Source organism: Chiloscyllium punctatum, chromosome 20, assembly GCF_047496795.1.
Source record: "Chiloscyllium punctatum isolate Juve2018m chromosome 20, sChiPun1.3, whole genome shotgun sequence".
Lineage (NCBI taxonomy): Eukaryota > Metazoa > Chordata > Chondrichthyes > Orectolobiformes > Hemiscylliidae > Chiloscyllium > Chiloscyllium punctatum.
The window spans coordinates 81,878,187-81,905,132 of NC_092758.1; the positions used below are offsets into that span (position 1 = coordinate 81,878,187).

A 26,946-nucleotide genomic window follows, 5' to 3' on the forward strand; every position below is an offset into this window, starting at 1 on the left:
GTAGATGGTGGGCAGGTTTTGATGTTGGGGAGTGAGGGAGTAAGTTATCACAGACTTCTAAGCCTCTGACCTGCTCTTTTAGCCGCATTGTGTATCTTGTTGGCCCAGTTCAGCGACAAGTCTCAAGGATGTTGACGATGAGGGATTCAGAGAAAAATAATATCCATTGGCAGCTTCACTGTCTGTTTTTCCTATTTTTGGTTTGGAACTGTGAACTGTGAGTTGAAGGCTGTGAGAGCAGCTTGTTTTTATTTAAAAATGGGAAAATAAACAAACAAATTGATGGGACCTGGCTTAATTGCATGTTGATTATTTCATAGAGTGTGGAAGTAAGCCATTTAGTCCACACTGACGCTCCAAAGAGCATCCCACCCAGATCCACTGCCCTACCTTATCCCTGTAACCTTGCATTTCCCATGGCCAGTTCACCGAACCTGCATATCTTTGGACTGTGATGGGGAAGAAGGAGTACCTGGAGGAAACCCACACAGACATGGGGAGAATGTGCAAACTCTACACAGACAATCACTCAAGACTGGAATTGAATCTGCTTCTCTGGTAGGGTGAGGCAGCAGTGCTAACTACTCAGCCACCATGCTCCCTGCATTGTTGAAGATATTTCAGAATCAGAGATGCATTATACTCAAGGCTGAGAGATGTTTGAATGTTAAAAGGGGCCATTACAGGGAAGCCGGGTACTGACCTGTTCAAAAGAGAATATTGGAAAAACAAAGAAACCAAAGCTTGAACTGGCCTGAACTGTGTTTTAGTCATAGAGCCATAGAGTACAACATGGAAACAGACCCTTCAGTCCAACTAATCCATGCCGACCAGATGTCCTAACCTAACCTAGTCCCATTTGCCAGCACTTGGCCCATATCCATCTAAACCCTTCCTACTCATTTACCCATCCAGATGCCTTTTAAATGTTGCAATTGTACCAGCCTCCACCACTTCCTCTGGCAGCTCATTCCATACACACACCACCCTCTGCGTGAAAAAGTTGCTCCTTAGGTCTCTTTTATATCTTTCCCCTCTCACCCTAAACCTATGCCCTCTAGTTCTGGACTCCCCCACCCCAGGGAAAGGACCTTGTCTTTTTCCCCTATCCATGCCCCTCATGATTTTATAAACCTCTTTGTGGGTGGCACGGTGGCACAGTGGTTAGCACTGCTGCCTCATAGCGCCAGAGACCTGGGTTCAATTCCCACCTCAGGCGACTGACTGTGTGGAGTTTGCACATTCTCCCCTTGTCTGCGTGGGCCCCCTTTGGGTGCTCCGGTTTCCTCCCACAGTCCAAAAATGTGCAGGTTAGGTGAATTGGCCATGCTAAATTGCCTGTAGTGTTAGGTGCAGGGGTAAACGTAGGGGAATGGGTCTGGGTGGGTGCGCTTTGGCGGGTCGGTGTGGACTTGTTGGGCCGAGGGGCCTGTTTCCACACTGTAAGAAATCTAATCTAATAAGGTCACCCCTCAGCTTCCGATGCTCTAGGAAAACCAGCCCCACGCTTTTCAACCTCTCCCTATAGCTCAAATCCTCCAACCCTGGAAATATCCTTGGAAGTCTTTTCTGAATGCTTTCACGTTTCACAGCATCCTTCTGATTGAAGATGTTTGACTGTGAAAACTACAGGAGGGAGGTTTGGTTGCTCTCTGGTTATCCTCTCGTTATCAACATATTCAATGTTCAGAGAATAGAATCCCAGTTATAAGAAATAAGTAAATATTCCTTGCAGCCTATTAGAAGCTATTTACACTGATTCAGAATTCAAATAACGTACAAACCCATGTGCCTGGGATACTAGCCATTGTTGAAACTACTAAAGTGAGCTCACTAATTTTTCTTTAAATTTATTTCTTAGCCATATCTGTTGTGTGTGAGCTGGGACTATGATCAAAGAAGATTGGGTTCAAATCATAGCCACAAATTAGATTACCTTAGGTTAGATTAGATTCCCCAACAGTGTGGAAACAAGCCTTCGGCCCAACAAGACCTTGTTCTTTAATTTTAATAAATGCTTTTTTTCTGTAGGTAAAAACTTGAAAACTGGTAATGATTATTCATAAACTCTGGTTACAACATTGAGGCAATTTTGAGTGTTTTAATTTTACTGTATCACGAATACAGGAATAGGGAGGCTGATTTGGTCTGACTTGCTGACCCTGTGTTTTATTTTATTGGCTCATTAGACGTGAGTGTCGCTGGCTAGCTAACATTTATTGCACTTATTGCTATTCCTGGTTGCACTTGAGGAGGTGACAGTCAGCTGTCTTCTTGAACCACTCTAGTCCATGAGCTGTAGTTGGCCCCCAATGCCCTTAGAGAGGGAGTTCTAAGATTTTGATCCAGTGACAGTGAAGGAATTGGTGACATGGTTCCAAGTCAGGATGGTGAGTGGCTTGGAGAGGAACTTGCAGGTGATGGCATTCCCAAGTATCTGCTGCTCTTGCCCTTCTCAGTAGAAGTAGATGTAGGTTTGGAAGGTTCTATCTAAGGATCTTCGATGCTGCTACTGAGTGGTGGAAAGAGTGGATGCTTGTGGATGCAGTGCCAATCAAGCGGGCTGCTTTGTCCTGGTCGTTGTCAAGCTTCTTGAGAGCTGCACCCATCCAGGCAAGTGGGAGATATTCCATCACACTCTTGACTTGTGCCTTGTAGATGGTGGACAGGCTTTGGGGAGTCAGGAGGTGAGTTACTCGCTGCAGTATGCCTAGCCTCAGATCTGCTCTTGTAGCCACTTGTTTATATGACAAGTCCAGTTGAGTTTCTGATCAGAGGTCACCCATAGGATGTTAGTAGTAGGGGATTCAATGATGGTAACACCATTGAATGTCAGGGGGCAGAGGCTTGGAATTTACGTGGCGCAAATGTTACTTGCTACTTGTCAGCCCAAGCCTGGATATTGTTCGGATCTTTTTGCATTTAGACTGGACTGCTTCAATATCTGAGGAGTTGCAATTAGTACTGAACATTGTACAATTGTTGGTGAACATTCCCACTTCTGACCTTCACTGGATGGGAGGTCATTGATGAAGCAGCTGAAGATGGTTGGGCCGAGGACACTACCCTGATGAACTGCTGCAGAGATGTCCTTGAGCTAAGATGATTGACCTGCAACAACCACAAACATCTTCCGATGTGCCAGGTGTAATTCCAAGCAGTGGAGAATTACTTCCCTGATTCCCATTGATTGAAGTTTTGGTCGGGCCTTTGATTGCACACTCAGTTGAATGTAATCTTGTTGTCAAGGACAATCACTCTCACCTTACCACTGGAATTGAGCTGTTTTGTCCATATTTGAACTAAGGCTGTAATTAGCTCAGGAACTGAGTGTCCCAAACTGGGCGTCACTGAGCAGGTTACTGCTGAGCAGATGCTACTTGATAGCACTGTTGATGATACCTTCCAGCACTTTACTGATGATTGAGAATAAACTGATGGGGCGGTAATTAATTGGATTGGATTTGTCCTGTTTTTGAGTACAGGACATACTTAGGCAACTTTCCACATTGTTGGGGAGATGCCAATGTTGTAACTGTGCTGGAACAGCTTGGCTAGGGAAGCAGCAAGTTCTTGAGCATAATCTTCAGTTCTGTTGCTAGAGTGTTGTCAGGACCCATAGCCTTTGCAGTATCCAGTGCCTCCAATCATTTGTTGATATCATGTGGAGTGAACCAAATTGACTGAAGATTGGGATCTGTAATGCTGGAGACCAGTGAAGGAGACCGAAATGGATCATCTCCGTGGCACTTATTGCTGAAGATTGTTGAGAGTGCTTCAGCCTTATCTACCGATAGTATCACTCGGCCATCCCCCTCCCTTTTAAACGTCGAGGGGAAATGGTCAGATTCTCTCTTGTTTGAGATGGTCAGTGCTCCTGCCATGTGCGGCAAGAATGTAAATTGCCTTTAAATGGTCCATTCCTCAATGTTGTCCAGGTTTTGCTGCATTTCAATTCAGACTGCGTCAGTATCTGAAGAGTTGTTAATATTACTAAACACTGAAACAGTCCACATTGACAGTATAATGGAGGAGATTGTTATTGATAAAGCAGCTGAAGACAGTTTTGCCCATATGCTCATGTCTTTGAAGTAAGTTTTAAAACTGTGTTCTGATTCAGTGTGAAAGTATTACTACAGAAGCAAGACTGATTCCTCACTTGGGGAGGGAATTGCAGGCTACTAATCTAGAAATGATGAAGGAATGGGAATAGCTGTTGCTGTAGGGTTGATTTAAGACTTGGAGAATAACTTACTGAAGTCAGTAATACTATTCTTGGATGATTTTATCTTTAACAATAATAGAGGAGAAGGAGATTGAAGTCACTCTGGGTTGGAAGAAAGAGGTGTAGATTAGAGTGGTGCTGGAAAAGCACAGCAAGTCAAGCATCATCTGAAGAGTTTCCTGCTCTTCGGATGCTGCCTGACCTGCTGTGCTTTTCCAGCACCACTCTAATCTAGACTCCGGTTTCCAGCGTCTGCAGTCCTTGTTTTTACCTGGAAGAAAGAGGTACCTGTGCTAGACACAATCAGACATTGTTAAGGCTGATCATCTATCAAGTCTATTCAACCACACACGCACCACACTTTCTCAAAGTGACCCTTCTTTCCTTGTTCTGCTTGTGCAATCCAGTAATATCTTGTTGAAGACCACAATTCTAAGAACTGATCCTTTTTTCATAGAATCCCGACAGTGTGGAAACAGGCCCTTTAGCCCAACAAGTCTACACCGACCCTCTGAAGAGTAACCCACCCAGACCCATTTCCCCTAACCTACACATCCCTGAACACTATGGGCCAATTCACCTAACCTGCACATCTTGGGATTGTGGGAGGAAACCAGAGCACCCAGAGGGGACCCACACAGACATGGTGAGAATGTGCAAACTCCACACAGACAGTCACCTGAGACTGTAATCAAACCTGGCTCCCTCGTGCTGTGAGGCAGCAGTGCTAACCACCGAGCCACTGTGTCACCCAAAGGGACTGGAGGGAGGAGTAGGCCTCTGAGGTTCAATCTCAGAATAAATTACATAAAGTGAACTCCTGAACTTCATCACATCTTGTGAGGGCAAGTACTAAATGGAGGGTAGAGAGCTTCCAGGGAAAAATGCATCTGTGGAAAATTATTATCTGCTTTGTCATGACGTAGAATCCTTTTATTTAGCATGCCAGTTCTCCATACAGCAATCACTTCCTTTGTGATGTAAGTCAACCCTCTCAATCACTCCCAATCTTAATGTTGGTAAACAGCCTAATCTCCGAATGCTGACTTGTGAATGATTCTGTTTCCTATTTAAATAGCTAGAAACTTGAGTCATATTACTTGGCAACTAGTGCAATTAATGCCTCCTGCGGCAAATTGAAGCCCTGTTCAAAGTGAAGATTGCTGTGTTGATGGAGCAATTATAAGCTCTTTGGAACATGAAAGCAGCTGGGAATTGTTTGAGCAGATGTTCAGGAGTAAAATCAGTTTAAAAGGCAATTTTCCTATTTATATCAGTGAAGGAAGTCACAATATAGATCCCAGGATGAAAACAATGAACTTCCTGCAGTGGATTTTCTGACAAGGTCAAACGAAGCAGCCTGCTAATGTTTACATGAAAGTAAGGAACGAATTGTGTGTAGATGGAGGTTTTCACTCTTCATAGAATTTATGCAAGAAATCTGTGCAATACCTTTGCTACCTGAGGCAAAATTACTTTTCTTAGCATCATATATAATTCAAATCATTTTAGGTCAATTATTATAAAATACAACATAATTAGTCCTTTAACAGAAACCTGAGTTCAGTAGTATCACTCTCATCTCTTGAATCATAAAGTTATGAGTTCATGCCCTTGTTGAGATTTAAGCTCATGATCCAGTCAGATGCTTCAGTGTGTCCTGAGGGAGAGCTGAATCACCAGAGGTGTTGTCTTTTGAGTGAGATGTTCTCCTGAGACCCTCTTGTATGGGCCTAAAAGACCTTGTGATGCCAGTGCAAGAAGGTTGAAGGGGGGAGTTCTGTTTGGGCGCTTGTCAATTTTAATCTGTCAGCCAACAGCACTGACAAAAGGATAGAGATGAGTCATAGACATCTATAGCACTGAAAAAGGCCCTTTGACCCATCGAATCTGTGCCAATGGAAAAGATGTACTTAACTTTCCAAACTCATTTTCCACCTCTTTTTTGCCGTAATGTTGTATGTCCGACTTACTTCCACTTAGGAGAAAGTGAAGACTGCAGATGCTGGAGATCAGAATCCAGAAGTGTGGTGCTGGAAAAGCACAGCTGGTCAGGCAACATCCGAGGAGCAGGAGAGTCGACATTTCGGGCATAAGCTGTTCATCTGGAACATTCCTAATGAAGAACTTATGTTTGAAATGTTGATTCTCCTGCTCCTTGGATACTGCCTGATTGGTTGTGCTTTTCCAGCACCACACTTTTTGACTCTTGCTTCCACTTATAAGACCTGTCTTTCCTGGTGCTTACCAAAATGTAATCCTGGGTCTTGCTGAGCAATGACGGAGGATCACTGCTGGCTTTGGGCCAGGAGATGAGACCGTTCACCACCACGAAATCCAGCTCGATATTTTTCTGACTGAAGGGAAGGATGCAAAATGGGGTCAGTATTAGGACCGTCACTTTTCTTACTGTTCTGAGGCAACATGGACTCGGGTATGCAGAGCGTGTACCAGTTTACAGATGGTAGAAAACTGGATAACCTGATAAGTGCCGAGAAAGATAGTCATCAACTTAGTAACACAGAAAAACAAGGAAATTATGCTGATATATTTAAAAGCACTGATTAAACATAGCAACGTAGAAAAAAAGAACAGGAATTGTCCATTTGGCACTTTGCCATTCAATATGATCATGGCTGAGCATCCCACTCAATGCCATGTTCCTGCTTTCACACTAGATCCTTTGATCCCTTTGGCCCTGAGAATGATATCTAAGTCCTTCTTGAAAACATTAAATATTTTGGCCTTAACCTCTACCTGGAGCAGAGAATGCCACTGGCTCACCACTCTCTGAATGAAGAAATGTCTTCTCACCTCAGTCTAAAGTGGCCTACCCAGCATCTTCAGCTGGAAACCTTTCATACAGTCCTGAGTGTCACACTTTTGGAAAGATATCAAAGCCTTGGAGAAGCTCCAGAGGAGGTTTGGCACAATGAAGTGGAGGGATTGGAAGCTCGGGATCATTCTCCTCGAATCAGGGTAGACTAAGGTGGCACAGTGGCTAATGGTTAGCACTACTGCCTCACAGTGTCAGGGACCCGGCTTTGATTCCAGCCTCGGGCGACTGTCCGCGTGGAATTTTCACATTCTCCCCGTGTCTGCATGGGTTTGCTCTGGTTTCCTCCCATAATCCAAAAATGAGGAGATTAGGTGAATTGGCCGTGCTAAATTGCTCACAGTGTTCAGGTATGTGTAGGCTAGGAGCATTACACAGGGGTAAATGTCGGGGAGTGGGTCTGGGTGGGGTACTCTTCAGAGAATTGTTATAGATTGGTTGGGCCCAATAGCCTGTTTGCACACTAAGGACTCTGTGACAAATGGAGGTATCCCAAATTAATGAGGGACTTTGATAGAATAGGTGAGAGGAAATTGTTTCCTGTAGGCCAGTAATCAAGGGCTTAGATTTAACATAAGAAGGGCTTTTGCCCGAAACGTCGATTTTCCTGCTCCTTGGATGCTGCCTGACCTGTTGTGCTTTTCCAGCACCACTCTAAACTCTGGTTTCCATATCTGCAGTCCTCACTTCTGCATAATTCGTAAAGAGTCTGAAGAAAGTGAAGGAATGTTTTTCGCACACGGTGTTGTTAGGATCTAGGCTTTACTGAGTAAAACATATTTCATCAGAATCTACAGATGGAAGGTGGGCATACTCTTAAAAATGACTAGTTTTCCTGGCAGGAAGGAAATACCGGGGGCCCCCGATTTACAAACTTGAATTGAAATTATTGTCAAGTGTACCGAGGCACAGTGAAAAGCTTTGTCTTGCGAGCAATACAGGCAGATCATATAGTTAAGTAACTTCTGACTTACAAATGCTGGTGCTTACGAATGCGATCCCATGCAGGGGTATAGTTTTAAAGATCTGACATCTGAACATTTCCTGTACTTGTGAATGGCTGCTTAAACTGCCGTGTACAGTGTTCCGACTTGAATACAAATTGACTTCTGAATGGACTCAGAAACAGGACCCGTTCAGAACCCAGCGACTGCCTTTAGCTGGTGACAGCTGGGGAATTATATTGGACGGCACTTGCAAAGAACCAGAATGATTATTATGTTCATATTGTGGAGGTGCCAATGTTGGATTCGGGTGGACAAAATCAGAAGTCACACCCGACCAGGTTATAGTCCAACAGGTTTATTTGAAATCACAAGCTTCTGGAACACTGCACAAGGTCTTTTCCTTGGGTGGGGAGTCCAGAACTAGAGAGCATAGGTTTAGGGTGAGAGGGGAAAAAATTAAAAGGGACCTAGGGGACAACATTTTCATGCAGAAGGTGGTGCGTGTATGGAATGGACTGCCAGAGGCTGGTACAATTACAGCATTTAGGTCTAACATATGAGGAATGGCTGAGGATGCTGGGATTGTATTCATTGGAGTTTAGAAGATTAAGGGGAGACTTAATAGAGACGTACAAGATAATACATGGCTTGGAAAGGGTGGATGCTAGGAAATTGTTTCCGTTAGGTGAGGAGACTAGGACCCGTGGACACAGCCTTAGAATTAGAGGGGGTAAATTCAGAACAGAAATGCGGAGACATTTCTTCAGCCAGACAGTGATGGGCCTGTGGAATTCATTGCCGCAGAGTGCAGTGGAGGCCGGGATGCTAAATGTCTTCAAGGCAGAGATTGATAGATTCTTGTTGTCTCGAGGAATTAAGGGCTATGGGGAGAATGCGGGTAAGTGGAGTTGAAGTGCCCATCAGCCATGATTGAATGGCGGAGTGGACTCAATGGGCCGAATGGCCTTACTTCCACTCCTATGTCTTATGGTCTTATGGTCTTAAAAGGCATCTGGATGGGTATACGAATAGGAAGGGCATCATGGGATACGGGCCAAGGGCTGAAAAATGGAACTAAATTAGTTTGGGATATCTGGTTGGCATGGACAAGTTGGACCGAAGGGTCTGTTCCCTGCTGTGCATCTCGATGACTCTATGACTTCTGACTATGATTATAATGGGTCTACTGGCCAATGTCTGTGTTGGAAGGTGACAGATGTTAGTTTTTGGAAAAAGGATGACTTATACTTTGTTTATTAATTGACAGCTTTGAGGGTTGATTGGCAACCGTTCTGCTCTGATGGCTTGTATCGATCTTAAGCTCAGAACCTATTTCACCAAGCACCCATTGGGGATAAAACTGCCCTTGGGCTAGTGGCACAAAACAGGTGATTATTTTCCCATTGTCCATCTCGGTCTTGCCCTGCACTCTTTATTTCCATCGACTGCAAAGGAAAAGAGTACCAGGCCAAGTTTAAAAATACTGACCAATCTCCATGAACTATTTCGAACTCGTGCTCCTGCATTAGTTCATCCCAATCTACCTTTTGTCCATTTCAAGAGTTGATGCTCCCCAGTGAATGATGTAGCCAATTGAATGTGAAATAATTGTGTGATGGAGGTAGAGGGTTGCTAGACTGAACATAGAACATAGAACATAGAAGAATACAGCACAGTACAGGCCCTTCGGCCCTCGATGTTGCGCCGATCAAAGCCCACCTAACCTACACTAACCCACTATCCTCCATATACCTATCCAATGCCCGCTTAAATACCCATAAAGAGGGAGAGTCCACCACTGCTACTGGCCGGGCATTCCATGAACTTACGACTCGCTGAGTGAAGAACCTACCCCTAACATCAGTCCTATATCTACCCCCCCTTAATTTAAAGCTATGCCCCCTTGTAATAGCTGACTCCATATGTGGAAAAAGGTTCTCACTGTCAACCCTATCTAACCCCCTAATCATCTTGTACACCTCTATCAAGTCACCCCTAAACCTTCTTTTCTCCAATGAAAACAACCCCAAGTGCCTCAGCCTTTCCTCATAGGATCTTCCTACCATACCAGGCAACATCCTGGTAAACCTCCTCTGCACCCGTTCCAGTGCCTCCACATCCTTCCTATAGTATGGCGACCAAAACTGCACACAATATTCCAGATGCGGCCGCACCAGAGTCTTATACAACTGCAGCATGACCTCAGGACTCCGGAACTCAATTCCTCTACCAATAAAAGCCAGAAGTTGTCCAAGTTCACAACACTTTGGCTTCTTATGCCAGCAAACATTGGGAAGTTGGATATAAGCTCAGATCTCTAACATGGAAATGTTGATACCTACCTCATTCTGCTTCCTTGTTCTCTGTCCTTTAAACTGTATTAACGTGAGCTGGTGATAAGCTGATAATCTCTGACAATATGCATTATCTCTCTGACATCTCCTATACTAGGGGTTTGATCATTCTGAATATGAACCTCAGCTACTTGGTGCAACCCCTTGAAGATAGCCTTGACCATCACCTTATCTATAGGACCGAACACCTAAAACTGAAAGGAGGGACATGTGGACATCAAGAGAGCAAACGCGAGGAAAATTGGGTCAAAGATTTCACCCACCAATTTCATCCAGAACATCATCGGGTAAGGATCACAGAAAACTAAGACTTGTCAAGAGTCATTCAAAATCGTAACCTGCTCACTCTTATTGATTAGAGACAAAAGAAACTGCAGATACTGGAACCCAAGGTACACAAGCAGGAGGCTGGAAGAACACAGCAAGCCAGGTAGCATCAGGAGGTGGACATTTTACACTTGGGTCCTTTCCAATTGCATGTCTACCGTTAATTGTTTATTGTCTTACCTCATCGACAGCAACACATTCACAACGATAATTGATAGAAACATTATAAAGATACAAATGGGGCCTGGAACTCAAAAACTTCAATTTCATACTCTGACATTACCAATTTCAAATCTTCAATCACCAGGAAAACCTCAAATGAATAAGATTAAAAAAAGACAAATCTTAAGCAAACAACTTGCAGCTAATAGTGTACAAAGTGGTGTTAGAAATTTAAAAGCAGTAGTAGCCCATTCAGCCCATTGAGACTATTTCACCCCTCAGTTAGATCCTCAATGATCATCCTCCTCAATGCCAGTTACCTGTACTTTTTCCTTATCCTTTGATGTCATTATTTATCAGAAATCTAATGGTGACTGAGCTTCCACAGCTGTCTGCGGTAGAGAATTCCAAACACTCACCACTCTTTGAGTGAAGAGATGCCTCCTTATCTCTGCATTAAATGGCCTCCATCCTATTTTAAGAATATACCCCCTAGTTTTAGAGTCATCAGCCAAAATAAACATCGGTATCCACTCTCTCACTCCCTCTAAGAGTTTGCATGCTGTCACTTGTTCTTTGAAACTCGAGGGAATACAGCCCAAGTCACCTCAATCACTTCTTATTGACTAGTCTTGCCATTCCAAAGGTTAATCTGGTGAACCCTCTGTGGTAGATACATCCCTCCTTGTGAAAGAAACTAAAAGTGCACCCCAGCTGGTATCTCACCAATGCTATATAGAACTGCAACAAGACGTCATTACTCCTGTATTCAAGCCCCTTTATGATGAAGGCTGACATGCCAATTGCCTTTCTAACTGCTAGTTGCACCTCCATGCTAACTTTAATTGACAACGACACTCAGGTTCCTTTAGATACCTGCACTTACCATCATTATGAAATATTCTGACTTTCAAAGTTTGCTCTTCCAAAATGAATAACCGCACGGATTTACATTATATTCCATCAACCATGATCTAATCCTTTCATTCTGCTTTCCAAGACCTCTTGAAAGCATTTTGCATCCTCCGCACAATTAGGTGAAAATGAGGACTGCAGATGCTGGAGATCAGAGTCAACGTTAGAGTGGTGCTGGAAAAGCACAGCAGGTCAGGCAGCATCTGAGGAGCAGGAAAATCGACGTTATGGGCAAAAGTCCTGATGATGCCTGACCTGCTATGCTTTTCCAGCACCACTCTAATCTTGCCTCATCCTCCTCACAACTTCCTTTCCCATGCAGTTTGGATAATACACTAGGAATAATGGCACACCAACAGATCATGGCAAACTAATAGAATGAGACCATTCCAAAATTTTCTCTCCCTTATTTAAACTAATTGGTTAACACAGACATATGTTACAACACGGGTAAACCCTCCTGCTAATTTAAACCAGAAACGCAGTAAAGCTCACCTTGCGCCTTAATCTGTTACATTTCGAGAGGTAGAGAATGATCCCAAATACCCCTACATAAAGAAAAGATTTTAACAATTTTATTTTTTTAAGTCCAACAGAGAACATTAAACAACAACTATTTATAACTCCTTTCTCTTTAAACATATTTCTACCTCCCCCCACCCCCACTCTACAATACTGGTCCGATAAATTCCCTCTTAAATTTACAGGAAAATCAAATTCAAATCCAATCATCATCTTCGGTTGTCAAACCTCCTCTGTGGATTTCTCTAGCTTGGTTTGGTGTTCTGCTGCACAAATTTCTTATGGACAGATACCTGTCAGGGAGCTATTCTGCTGGCTGTTATGTTAGTACATGGCAACTCTTTGCTGTTCTCCTTCTAACTGTTCAAAATGTCCAAATTTATACCCCAAAACATTGGATCATTTCATTGGTTTGATGTCATCCAAAACAGTAAAATTCAAATACGATTGGATTTTGGTATCTGGGGCATATTTTAAACTGATTGGCCGAATTTGAATTGGTTTTGTACCATGGCAACACAGCTCCAGTTATCTGTCAACCAAATGTTACACTTTTAAATCTTTCAGCACCCTCTGCGCCAGCCAGAAATTTCAGGCCCCTAAAAGGTACAGTATACATCTACAACTTCATAACACATGTTGACAAACTAAAATCATTTTTTCAAACTGAAGTGAAATAAACCTGTTACATCTTTGCACTTCAGCATCCCGAGGATTAGTTGGTGAATAAATGTTTTAAAGACTCAACTACAATTGAAATTAGGCTAGATCAATGTTAAAAAGAGCATTTTTAAAATTCTGTTTTGTGCAAGAGTTTGCATAGATCTACATCTGAACACTATAATGTCGATTGAACTGGATGGCTGTATGTGTTATATCTACTGTGTACAGGAAAAGAGAGATGTGGTGAAGGATATGAAGTATGTGGAGCTTTATGTCGTGGCCGATTATGCTGAGGTAAGGCACTTTATGGTCCTTGCATTCTTCACTCATCTGATTTATTCACCGACAGGTCAGGCTGAATGGTCAGGGCTTCTAGTCCAATGGTCCAATCAAATTGAGCAGGATGGAAGGGAGGACAATTAAGTATAGAAGCTGGTTGGATAGAAAGTCTGAGTGGGGGAGGGAGTCCCATCCTTGCAGTCGTAAAAGGGGTTGAGTTGGACTTTATGAAATAAAAGCAGAGGGAAGCCATTTGGCCCATGCAGCCTGCTCTCCCATTCAATAAGATCATGGCTGATCTGATAATCCTCAACTTCACCTTCCTGCCCTTTGAAATGGGAAAACATTCAATTGTGTTGGACATAGACTTTGTACTGTCGTCGAATGCAGATGACATGTGAACTGGAATTGAATATATTCTGTTTTTGATCCCACTGACCAATAATAATTTTAAATTGTGCTGCTGACTCACTATCTCTCAATAGGCACACAACGAAGAGCAACCGTAATACATCTTGGGAGTTGCGTGAATTTTCTCCTGGGTTTTCCAAAATATCTGTTGTTAACTTTGTTTAATTGATTTGTGGGATGCAAAGATTTTTGGTTGGGCCAGCCTTTACTGCCCAACCCTAATTACCCTGGAAAAGGTGATGGTTAGCTGTCCTTGAACTGCTGCAGTCCTTGGGGTATAGGGACACCCAAAGTCAAGTTAGGGGAGTTCAAGAATTTTGTCCCAAGTCATGGGGTTGGGGGGGGGGGGGGGGGGCGTGGTTTGCAGGCAACTGGTAGATGGTTGCTTTTTGGATTGGAGGCCTGTGACCAGTGGTGTGCCACAGGGATCAGTGTAGGGTCCCTGCTTTTCATCATTTATATGAATGATTCAAAGCCTGGTTAGTAAGTTTGCAGATGACACAAACATAGGTGGCATAGTGAAGAGTGAAGAAGATTATCTCAGAGTACAGTGTACAGGGACCTTGATCAGATGGGCCTTTGGGCCAAGGAGTGGCAGATGGAATTTAATTTACATAAGTGTGAGGTGTTGCAATTTGGTCAAGTAAACCAGGGCAGGACTTATACAGTTAATGGTAGGGCTCTGGGGAGTATTGCTGAACAAAGAGACCAAGGGGTGTAGGTGTATAAGTCTTTGGAAGTGGTGTCACAGCTAGACAGGGTGGTGAAGGTATTTGGTATGCTTGCCTTCTTTGGTCATAACATTGAGTATAGGAGTTGGAACATCATGTTGGGGCTATACAGGACATTTTTAGAATATTGCATACAGTTCTGGTTGCCCTTCTGCAGAAACAATGTTAAACTTGTGAGGATGCAGAGAATATATTTACAAGGATGTTGCTGGGACTGGAAGGTTTGAGTGATAGACAGAGGCTGAATAGGCTGGGGATATTTTCCTGGAGCATGAGGATGCTGAGGTGTGACCATATAGAGGTTTATAAAATCAAGAGGGGAGTGGATTGGGTGAATAGCCATGGTGTTTTTCCTAGGGTGGGGAAGTTCAAAACTAGAGAGCATAGGATTAAGTTGACATAGGAAAGATTTAAAAAGTTACCCCAGTTTGCACAGAAGGTGATACATTTATGGAATGAACTGCCAGAGGAAATGGTGGAGGCTGGTACAATTACAACATTTAAAAGGCATCTGGCATCTGGATGGATATATGAATAGGAAGGGTTTAGGGGGATATTGGTCAAACGCTGGCAAAAGGGATTAAGTCAGACGAGGGCGCCTGATTGGTGCAGATTGAAGGGTCTGTTTCCATTCCATATGAATCTATCTGGTATCCTTGTCTTTCTAGATGGTAGAGGTCAGGAGTTTGGAAAGTGCAGCTTCTTCTGTGGTTCTTTGGTGAACAACATGCCTGGTTAAAGTGGTGGATGTGGTGCCAGTCAGTCAGGCTGCTTTGTCCTGAATGGTGTTGAACTTCTTCATTGTTCTTTGAGCTGCACTCATCCAAATGGGAAGTATTCCATCATTCTCATGAACTGTGCCTTGTAGATGGTGGACAGGCCTTGAGCTGTGTGGACAGACTTTCAGGAGCAATTGGTAGAAGAACCATAGCAACGCAGGAAAATCAGGGTGTGGGCCATTTCTTCAGGGCTATAACAGCAGCTATAGTGGACAATTTGGAGAACCCCAATAGACATTCATCCCAATTAGGGGGAAAAAAAAATCTCTTGACATCTCATCTGACAATGTGGCAAATACCTTATTAGCTCTGCTGACCAGTTTCGTCTGAACTAGCATTACCCATAAATCCTCGGACCACTCCATCTGCCTAGCCAATTTCTCAAATGAAATAAAGAAGGCTTCAACATAATATGATAAGTTTTAATCTACAATCTGAGAGGGAGAAGGGTGAATCGGAAATGCCAGTATTGCAGTTGAATAAAGGGAACTATGGAGCTATGAGGGAGGAGCTGGCCAAAGTTCAATGGTTCAATATCCTAGCAGGGATGGCAGTGGAACAACAAAGGCAGGTATTTCTGGATATAATACAGAAGGAGCAGGATCAGTTCATTCCAAAGAGGAAGAAAGATCCTCAGGGGAGGCAGGGGCGGCCATGGATGACGAGGGAAGTCAAGGACTGTATAAAGGTGAAAGAGAAGAAGTACAACATAGCAAAGTTGACCAGGGAGCTGGAGGACTGGGAAACTTCTAAAGAGCAACAGAAATGCAATACATAGAGAAAAAAATGAGGCACGAAGGCAAACTGGCCAAACATATAAAGGAGTGTTTGTGAAGGTTTGTAGCTCAGGTTGAGTTTTAGGGTGAAGCTTCACTTGGAGGTTGCCACTGATGATGTTACCTAGCCAGGTAATGAAACGTCTGGATATCAAACCTACAGCTCAGCGAGCAAACCTACACCCTAGATAAAGGAGGATAGTAAAAGCTTTTTTAGGTATGTGAAAAGACGAAAAAAGGTTAAGACTAAAATTGGGCCCTTGAAGACAGAAACAGATGAATTTATTATGCGGAACAAGGAAATGGCAGAAGAGTTGAATAGGTGCTTTGGATCTGTCTTCACTGGGGAAGACACAAGCGATTCTCAGATGTAATAGTGGCTAAAGGACCTAGGGTAATGGAAGAACTGAAGCGAATTTATATTAGGCAAGAAATGGTGGTTGGATAGACTGTTAGGTCTGAAGGCTGATAAGTCCCTGGGACCTGATGGTCTGCATCCCAGGGTACTTAAGGAGGTGGCTGTATAAATTGTGGATGCATTGGCAATCATTTTCCAATGTTCTATAGATTCAGGATCAGTTCCTGCAGATTGGAGGGTGGCTAATGTTGTCCCACTTTTCAAGAAAGGAGGGAGAGAGAAAGTAGGGAAATATAGACCAGTTAGCCTGAGGTCAGTGGTGGGAAAGATGCTGGAGTTACTTATAAAAGATGAAATTATGACTCATTTGGATGCATGGCAGATGCAGTTTAATGTGGATAAATGTGTGGTTATCCACTTTGGTGGCAAGAACAGGAAGGCAGATTACTATCTAAATGGAGTCAAGTTAGGTAAAGGGGCAGTACAATGAGATCTAGGTGTTCTTGTACATCAGTCAATGAAATCAATCATGCAGGTACAGCAGGCAGTGAAGAAAGCTAATGGCATGCTGGCCTTCATAACAAGAGGAATTGAGTATAGGAGCAAAGATGTCCTTCAGCAGCTGTACAAGGCCCTGGTGAGACCACACCTGGGGTATTGTCTGCAGTATTTGTCTCCAAATTTGAGGAAGGACATTCTGGCTTTTGAGGGAGTGCAGCGTAGGTTCACAAGGTCAACTCCCGGAATGGCAGGACTATCATATGTTGAAAGATTGGAGCGACTGGGCTTCTATGCACTTGAGTTTAGAAGGATGAGAGGGGATCTGATTGAGACGTATAAGATTATTAAAGGATTGGACACTCTGGAGGCTGGAAGAATGTTTCTACTGAAGGATGAGTCCAGAACCAGAGGACACAGTTTAAAAATAAGGGGTAGGCCATTTAGAACAGAGTTGAGGAGAAACTTCTTCACCCAGAGAGTGGTGGATATATGGAATGCTCTGCCCCAGAAGGCAGTGGAGGCCAAGTCTCTGGGTACTTTCAAGAAAGAGATGGATAGAGCTCTTAAAGATAGTGGAATTGAGAGTTATGGGGATAAGACAGGAACAGGATACTGGTTGTGGATGATCAACCATGATCATAATGAATGGTGGTGCTGGCTCAAAGGGCCAAATGGCCTACTCCTGAACCTATTGTCTATTGTCTATAACATCTTTCTCATTAAAACGTAGCAGAGTTTTGACATATTTATATATATCACTACCTTCTTTTTTAATGTCCATCCTGTTAACTTGATTTTGCTGACTAAGTCACAACTTCTCAAGTTCAAATTCTTTCTCTCTTTCTTTCTCCCTTTCTTCTCTCTCTCTTTCTGTCTCTCTTTCTTCTCTCTCTCTTTGCTCAGCCAAGAAACTTCTCTCTCTCATTCTCTTTCTCTCTCCCTTTGCTTATCTTCTAACTCCATTTTCCTCAATTGTAATTTAAGCTTTTCTACCACTACTGAACTTGTCTATTTCTCTGACACTCCTACATGTTTGAGTAATTCCCTTACAATTTCAGTTTTAGTTTTGTCCTTGGTCAAACCCAAATCTAACTTCTTTGCTAATTCTAAAAGTACGGCCTTTTTCTTTCCTTCTAAAATTTCTTGGCATATCTGAAAATCATCTTCAAATCCCAGAACCTATTTAGCAATTTTAAGAGCCATTTCTCTCACTTTTAATTTAATCAACCACAAGGCACTGAAATTAAACAAATTGTCTCATGTATGTTTTATTAAACAATCTAGGACACTAACCTGCAAGTGTTTAAATTTGCTGGGATTTTTCATACCTCCAAATCTATTCAAATCTGTCTAACCCAGTTCAAATCACTGACTCGAGCCCCCAAACTGTTACGACATTGTGTAAACCCTCCTGATAAAACTAAAACCAACACAGAAAAGATTTATCCCATGCAGTAATCTGCAAAAATTGAAGTGGCCATGAACTATTTAAAGTAAAAATTAGAAACTTTATTTCTTCAAGCATAACAGAGAATAATTAACAAACCACTATTTACAATTTCTTCCCCATGCCTATCTTTTACCTTCCCTTATATAATACTAGTCCAATAAAACTCCCAGTTATGATTTACAAAACCACACTTATCTCAATACCAGGCAGCTTTCGTTCTTCTATTCAAATCTTATTGTGTCTTCTTTTCTTCTACTTAGGAATTTCTGCATCACAGGTTACTGATGGAAAAGGTACCTATTTAAGAGAGCTATTTTTCAGGCAATCTGCTTACATGCTGGGCTTGTCAGTTCTCCTCTCAACTATTCAATCTTCCTCAGTCTTATAGCCCTAAAGCATCGGATTATGTCATTGGCTTTTAAGATTGTCAATATACTAAATTCAAACTAAGTTGGAGTTTGTTATTTTTCGGTGTATAATTTAAACTGATTGGCTGAATTTGAATTTGTTTTCTCATTTCCAGGCAACCAGCTACTCCAATAGCTGGAGAATGCTAAATTGTGTCTTATTGAGAATGCTTGGTGATATCATTGCTAGCTTTTAACTCTCTTAAAAGGTATAGTTCACACACATCTTTATAACAATAGCATCATTCTCAGAAGCTTCTCTTAATGTTCATATGTAATACATTATAGTCCCTGATGTCAAATTGAAGGAGACACTCACTGCTCTTCAGATTCTTCCATGGATTTTTCATAGAGGTTTGAATCAGTCTGTTGGGACCTACAATTAACATCTTACCTGGTGATCAATATTTCCCACACTGTAGTGGTATCTCCAATTGTAACGATGTGTCAACTATGTACTGAGGTCCCTGGAATCACAGTTTGAACCTGCATGTCTGGAACCAAGCATGCTATCACCAACAAAATACTCCATTCAGAAATCATGTGTACCTGGTGCACAGACTCCCCCAGCACTTTCTCATGGCTGATTAATTATATACCATTCTCCCACCAAAAGAGGGAGGTTGGTATGGTGCCTCCCTGAAGATGAAGGAAGCAGATTGAGGCAAGCTTACTAGTTACACAATTCATTGTGACATTATATTCAGAGAGAACGACTGTTGTGTCTCAGTAAGTGGAAGCCTCACGCCAAATTTACTTCATGACACATTCACCCGTTCCAAACCCATCATCATTACCATCCAGTAGGACAAAGACAACAAATACATGGGGACACCGCCATCTGACTTGGAAATAGATCACCGCCCCTTCAGTGTCACTGGGTCAAAATCCTGGCACTTCCTCCTTGTGGGTCTACCTACAGCACATTGACTGCAGCAGTTCAAGAAGACAGGTCACCACCACCTTCTCAAGGGCAACTTGGGATGAGACAATAAATGTTGGCCCAGCCAGCAATGCCCACATCCTGTGAATGAATTTTTAAAAAAGAAACAAAGAATAAAATACTGCCGAAGTTCAAATTCTGAAGTGTAAACAAAAGTGCTGAAAATAGTCTGGCAACATCTGTGGAGTGCAAGGCAACCACAGAATAAGCCTTTGGGGTCCATTTTGTATTTGTGTGATTTGTTTTCCTGCTCATCATTTTATTCTGTGCAAGACAGAGAGATGCTTTACCCCAATTCCACTCCTGGTCCCTCGCCCAGAACTCTTGCTGGGTATGAGTCTGCATTCATTGGCATCCTTTTGGAACTCGGCTTTGGTGGCCATTGTTTGCACCTAAACCCAGTCGGTTAGGTTTACCCATGATGGGAACCATGGCCATATCTGGGTCTCTCCTTGCCCGACGTCCACCTGTTTAAAAACAGGAGTCACTGAACAATGGACAGACAACCATTCCAAACCAATTCCACTTCACACCCTGATCTATTTTTAATCCCCTCCTAGCCAGGGCATATTGATGCCAATTGTTACGCCTTGGCATAAAATGACTGTTACCTTCATCTCCTGTGGACCAGGAAGGAAAATGTTGAACCCTGTTCTGGGCTGAGAGAAAGAATAAATCACTCAAGTTTCCCCTGTCAGGCACTCCAAGCCTAATCGCTGTACAACCCATTGAAGGTTACAGCTCCAAGTGACATTGACCTGTATTGCATCTATCTGATGTGATCCCTGTGCTCTTTTGTAGCCTGCCTTTTCATTAAATCTATTGATTTTTACTTTGGGCACAATTTAGCCTTCCCCAGCGGTGATGGAAGTGGAAGTAATTGTGCCAGTTAGCCCTAGAGAGACACTCACCCTCTTCACACCACCTCAAGATTTAAATACAGAGCAGGAAGATCCATTGGGGAATTTCGTGACTCACCAGCAATTAAAGCTCTTGGTAGCCAATTCATGGCTACTAAATGGTCTCAACCTTCCCGATTACCTACCTTCTCAACGGGCATGAAAACTGGCTGGTTGACTGATGAGTCCATACATAGAATAGAGAAGGTAAACCAAGGCAATACCTGTAGCAGCAACAACAAATGTTCAATAAAACATTGCTATGCTACCAAGCCAGACAAGATAATATTAGGTTAGATAGGAAAGCGTTTGGTCAAAGCAGTAATTTTTATGAAGCATCTCAAATCAGGAAATCAAGGGAGAGAGGTGGAAAGATGAGAGATGCAGGAGAAACATCTCCAAGTTTACTGCTGAGGACGTGGAAGGTAAGATCGCCAATGGTAAACTGATTGAAATTGGATTGAGAAAAGACTGCAGAATTGCAGGAGCACAGATGTGTCTTGAAGGGTATGGTGCTAGGGGTGATCACAAAGATAAATGAGGGTCAAGAATTTAGAATTTAAATTTGCATAATTTGAAAACAAATTGTGTCAGCGTGCACAGTGGGTGATGGGTCATTTGGTGTGAATGAAGCCACGGGCAACAGGATTTTGGATGACTTCAAGTTTATGGAGGGTAGAATGTGGGAGACCAGAGAGGACTGCATTGGAATAATCAAATCAAGAACTAAGAAAATGTAGGAGAGATTTAGAGGGCTATTGGGCGAAGTACAGGCAAATAGGACTATTGTGGAAAACCTGGTCGACATGGACAAATTGGAGCAAAGAGTCTGTTTCCATGCTGTATGATTCTATGACTCTATGAAGGCACCTGATTAAATGAAACCTGGATTGATAGATCATATGTTTAAATTTTGCAATTTGTGATTTTTAGTTCCTGAACCATGTTCGCTTGATGCTGTAAGCATTCTTTAATAAGAAACCTAAGTTTATTATACAAAAGAAATAAAACAAGCAAGCCAGGCAGTTCAGAACATCTTAGCACAAACAGAACAAAATTTCAACAAGTTGCCAACCATCCATTATAGAGACTCAACCCCAGAGAAAAATCAATCCTGTCTCAGCTATTTAAACCTTATTTAAAGCTGACCTTGCCCAGTTTCTTTCCCTTGGACTATGAAGACCAAGGTTCTCTTCTGACTTCACTAGCACGCACCTTTCATCAGTCTTGAAGATCTAAACCTTTCACTTCCAACAACTTGAAGTTTTCTATCCAAACTTTCTTGGCTTGGAAACTCCACACTAAAACACTAAGTTGATTGCTTTCCCATAGCTAACTTGGTTCCCATGTTAGGAGAAATTGTTCTACCTTCTCCTGAACTAAAACTTTAAACCTTTGGTTCTGAATTCATAGTGAAACTAATTGCTGTAAAGTGTTTACTGTGCCTGTCATAAATCCAATAGTATAAATGTTTTATCCATTGACAACACAATGGTTCTCCCGAACACTCAGTTGCAATCACATGCTTTCTTGGAACTGATGCACTCACCAAGTTACTTTCTAATTGTTTTTTAAAAACTTTACAGAACTGATGCACATCCACCTACTGCTATTTTGAATTTTAAGTCACAAATTGTAGTATAAATACCCTATATACTCAAGTAACAATTGAATTTTTTTGACTACTTTTAAGGTTAAATTTATGGGGTCATTAATACTACTTTCGATGGGCTGATATTCATGCCTGTCAAAATTCATTCCGTATCATTAGCAGAAGCCCAATTGATCTTGAAACGAAGAAAGAAAAAAGCAACAAATTATAGTAATTCTGAAAACCTGGATTGGAAGACAGCAACCAGCGGACTGGAAGACTAGGAGCGGAGTGGAATAACTGGCAGACTGGAATGCTGGAGCAGGACTTGACAGCCAGCACACTGACTCATAAACGTTGATCTGTTATCTGTGAAGAACTAGGGTTGACTTTTACACGAGATATATGGAAAATTCCAGGTATTTTGGCCAAGAATAGGGGGTTGACTTTTACATGAGATCAATTATTACTCGATTATATACGACACACCTTTCATCACATGAGGCATGACGTGCAGGTTTATCAGGCAACAAACTAACTTAGCAGGTTGAGGACAGACTGCATCTTTGACATTGAGAGTGATGAGGAGCAAGTTGCTGGGAAACATAGCTGAGGTTATGATTAACTAGTAGAGTTTAATTGGCGTAATTTGTCAGCACCTCCATTATTGCATATCATATAACTACCAAGATGGTAGAAGGGGGAAACTTGGCGGTTTGATCTTCTTCATCCTCCAGCTCCCATGCTTCCATGATTCTGGATTAACTAATGCAATAGCCAGATGTTGGGAAGCCATGCTGAGTTACAGGACATTGGTGAGGCCTCTTCTGGAATACTGTATCCTGTTCTGGTCACCCAGTAATCGGAAGGATATTATGAAGCTGGAGAGGGGTCAGAAGAAATTTACCAGATAATGCTAGGTATGGAAGGTTTGAGTATTTAAAAAAGGCAAGATAGGCTGGGACATTTTTCACTGGAGCATAGGAGGTTGAAAGATGATGTTATAGAAGTTTATAAAATACTGAGAGGTATAGATAGAGTTAATGGTAGTTATCTTTTCCTTATGATGATGGATTTCAAGACTATGGAGCACGTTTTGAAGGTGAGAGGAGAGATTTAAAACATCTTTTACACAGAGGGTGGTTTGCGTATGGATTAAGCTTCCTGAGGAGGTGGTGGGTGTGGGTACAATTATTACATTTAAAAGACATTTAGATAAGTACATGAATAGGAAAGGTTTGGAGGGATATGGGCCAGGAGCAGGTGTAAGGGACTAGTTTAGTTTGGATTATGGTTGGCATGGACTGGTTGGACCAAAGGTTCTGTTTCTGTGCTGTATGACTCTATGTCGTATTGGGAAGATTGTTAAAGAGACCGTAGCCTGAAAGGATAGATCAAATCAGTCAAAAAATCCTTCTTCACTGAGTCCATTTTGCAAAGACCTCAGAATGTTGGGAAGTTAATGTTAATTCCAGCCAAGCCTATCTAAAATCTTTAAGGACGGTTGATGTCTTTTCTCTATCTCATTCCATCACCTGTTAGTTTCAGAAGCATAACTGGGACCTGGAGAAGACCAAACTGAAATTGAAGGAAACTGTGAACTATGTTGATAAGGTGAGACCAAAGTCTTATTAGCATGAACCTTTATGCATGTCACTTTGTACTGCATATCATCGGGTGTCATGATCAATATCCAGCCCTTAATCATAGCATTAAAATGTATTATCTGACCCTTATGTTATTGTTTGTGGGAGCTTCCTGTGCATAAATGGGCTGCTGTATTTTCTACATTACAGCAGTGTTTCCACGTCAAAAGTATTTCATTGGCTCTAAAGCACTTGGGGATGTTCTGAGGCACTATTTAAATGCAAGGAGAAAGTGAGGACTGCAGATGCTGGAGATCAGAGCTGAAAATGTGTCGCTGGAAAAGCGCAGCAGGTCAGGCAGCATCCAAGGAGCAGGAGAATCGACGTTTCGGGCATCAGCCCTTCTTCAAGAAGGTCCCTCCACCTAACGCATTCCCAACGCCCCTCCCCCAAGTCCCTCCTCCCTACCTTTTATCGTAGCCTGCTGGACACACTTTCCTCATTCCTGAAGAAGGGCTGATGCCCGAAACGTCGATTCTCCTGTTCCTTGGATGCTGCCTGACTATTTAAATGCAAGTCTTCCTCTTATTATTTGTGGAATAGTAAAGGTCTTTTCCCTAGGGTAGGGGAGTTCAAAACTAGAGGGCATAGGTTTAGGATATTCACTTCAAATGTAAAATGCATGCACATACATGTGTCTGTTTCCCTTAAAGTGTTACAAGTTGCAAGCCATTGACTTAATTTTCATTTACAGAGGAACCTCATTTATCCGCAGGTTAGATTAGGTGACGATACCTGGTCGACATGGACGAGTTGGACCAAAGAGTTTGTTTCCGTGCTGTACATCTGTGTGACTCGGTGACTTAGGCCGGGGGGTATTTCATTCAGATAATTGAATGCTGGATAATGTCGTTTAGGCAAGCATGATGACCTTGCAATCTTGCCGGATAATCCAATGTTTGGATAATTGAATACTGGATAATCGAGGTTCTTCTGTAACTAGGCAGTGCTTGTTCTTGCATTCTGATCAGTCCATTGTTAACCGCCAGTGGAGTCCATCTATCTTCCTGTGTGTCTCCCCTCAGTATTACAGGTCTCTGAATATCAGGATTGCCTTGGTTCACCTGGAGGTGTGGACTCATGAGAACAAGTGTGATGTGAGAGAGGATCCCTACATCACTCTCTGGTCCTTTCTCAAGTGGAGGCGGCAGACATTGACCCGAAAGAAGCATGACAACGCACAATTGATCACGTAAGTGTCAAAGACATTATCCTTGCATTTCTTTGGAAAGTGCTTGTCTCAGTTTCTGAAGTGGAGGAGCCGGTTTTGAAGTGGGGTGGACAAATGTAAAAATCACGCAACGCCAGGTTATAGTCCAATAGATTTATTTGGAAGGAGAAATTGAGGACTGCAGATGCTGGAGATCACAGTCAAGAGTGTGGTACTGATGAAGGGCATATGCCCAAAATATCGATTCTCCTCCTCCTCGGATGCTGTCTGACCTGCTGCAGTTTACTTGGAAGCACTAGCTTTCACTATAACCTGGAATTGTGTGATTATTAACTTCATTTCTGAACGGGCAGTTTCTCTCATGTCCTTGGCTGTCACTTAAAATCTGCTAAACTTTAGAACATAGAACATAGAACATAGAAGAATACAGCGCAGTACAGGCCCTTCAGCCCTCGATGTTGCGCCGATCAAAGCCCACCTAACCTACACTAACCCACTATCCTCCATATACCTATCCAATGCCCGCTTAAATACCCATAAAGAGGGAGAGTCCACTACTGCTACTGGCAGGGCATTCCATGAACTTACGACTCGCTGAGTGAAGAACCTACCCCTAACATCAGTCCTATATCTACCCCCCCTTAATTTAAAGCTATGCCCCCTTGTAATAGCTGACTCCATACGTGGAAAAAGGTTCTCACTGTCAACCCTATCTAACCCCCTAATCATCTTGTACACCTCTATCAAATCACCCCTAAACCTTCTTTTCTCCAATGAAAACAACCCCAAGTGCCTCAGCCTTTCCTCATAGGATTTTCCTACCATACCAGGCAACATCCTGGTAAACTTCCTCTGCACCCGTTCCAGTGCCTCCACATCCTTCCTATAGTATGGCGACCAAAACTGCACACAATATTCCAGATGCGGCCGCACCAGAGTCTTATACAACTGCAGCATGACCTCAGGACTCCGGAACTCAATTCCTCTACCAATAAAAGCCAGTACGCCATATGCCTTCTTCACTGCACTATTTACCTGGGTGGCAACTTTCAGAGATCTGTGTACTTTTCACATTTTAAAAATGATTCTGCCTTGATTTCTGATCATCTATATTTGCACACAATCAATTATCTTAGAGGCGTATAAAACCATGTGAGGCATAGATAAAAGGAATAGTAAAGGTCTTTTCCCTAGGGTAGGGGAGTTCAAAACTAGAGGGCATAGGTTTAGGGTGAGAGGGGAAAGATTTAAAAGGGACCTGAGGGGCAATTTTTCACCCAGAGGGTGGTTGTTTATGGAACAAATGCCAAAGGAAGTGGTGGAGGCTGGTACAGTTACAACTTCTTAAAATAATTGGACGATGACATAGATGGGAAAGGTTTAGAGGAAAATATGCCAAATGCAGGCAAATAGGTCTTGTTTAGTTTGGGAAACCTGGTTGGCATGGATGGGTTGGACTGAAGGGTCTGTTCCCATCCTGTATGACTCTATGATTCTATAATCATCAAGGAAAGCTGATCATCTGTTGACATGTACTTAATATTTTGTGCTGGTCTTCGTTTAATGTGAGAGGAGAGTAAGGGAGTGACAACAGTGGATGACTACTAAGTGAGTAGGAGGAGTGGGTTTGGGAAGAGAGTGTGTATCTGAGGCAGGAACTCCAGTTACTGATAGACCGCCTCTCTCACGCTTGCAAGGGTTTCGGGCTGACTATCAGTCTGAAGAAGAGAAACGTCCTGGGACAGGACACAGAGGCACTGCTGGTCATCACCATCAATGACTATGAACTCAATGTCATCCACCAGTTTACGTACCTTGGCTCTACCTCTCCTTGGACACAGAAATCGGGAAAGCAGCCTCAACTCTCCCTCGCCTCACGACTCGAGTATGGACAAATCTCAAGCTGACAATGAAGACAAAAATGTTAGTCTACAACACCTGTGTCATAAGCACACTGCTGTACGGCAGTGAAACGTGGACTACATATGCCAGACAGGAGAGAAGACCGAACACCTTACACTTGAGGGGTATCCTGGGCATATCCTGACAAAAC

General features: G+C 42.6%; 1 protein-coding gene across 3 annotated transcripts in view; it reads left to right on the forward strand.

Annotated features, from left to right (window-relative positions):
* adam19b (ADAM metallopeptidase domain 19b) overlaps positions 1-26,946 on the forward strand; it is a 173,958-nt gene that overhangs the window by 76,845 nt on the left and 70,167 nt on the right. For all 3 annotated transcript variants that reach the window (XM_072591126.1, XM_072591127.1, XM_072591129.1), the window contains 4 exons: positions 10,460-10,649; positions 13,180-13,245; positions 23,619-23,690; positions 24,748-24,914. In XM_072591126.1, coding sequence (XP_072447227.1) covers positions 10,460-10,649; positions 13,180-13,245; positions 23,619-23,690; positions 24,748-24,914 — 495 coding nt within the window. The remainder of the gene's footprint in view (positions 1-10,459; positions 10,650-13,179; positions 13,246-23,618; positions 23,691-24,747; positions 24,915-26,946) is intronic.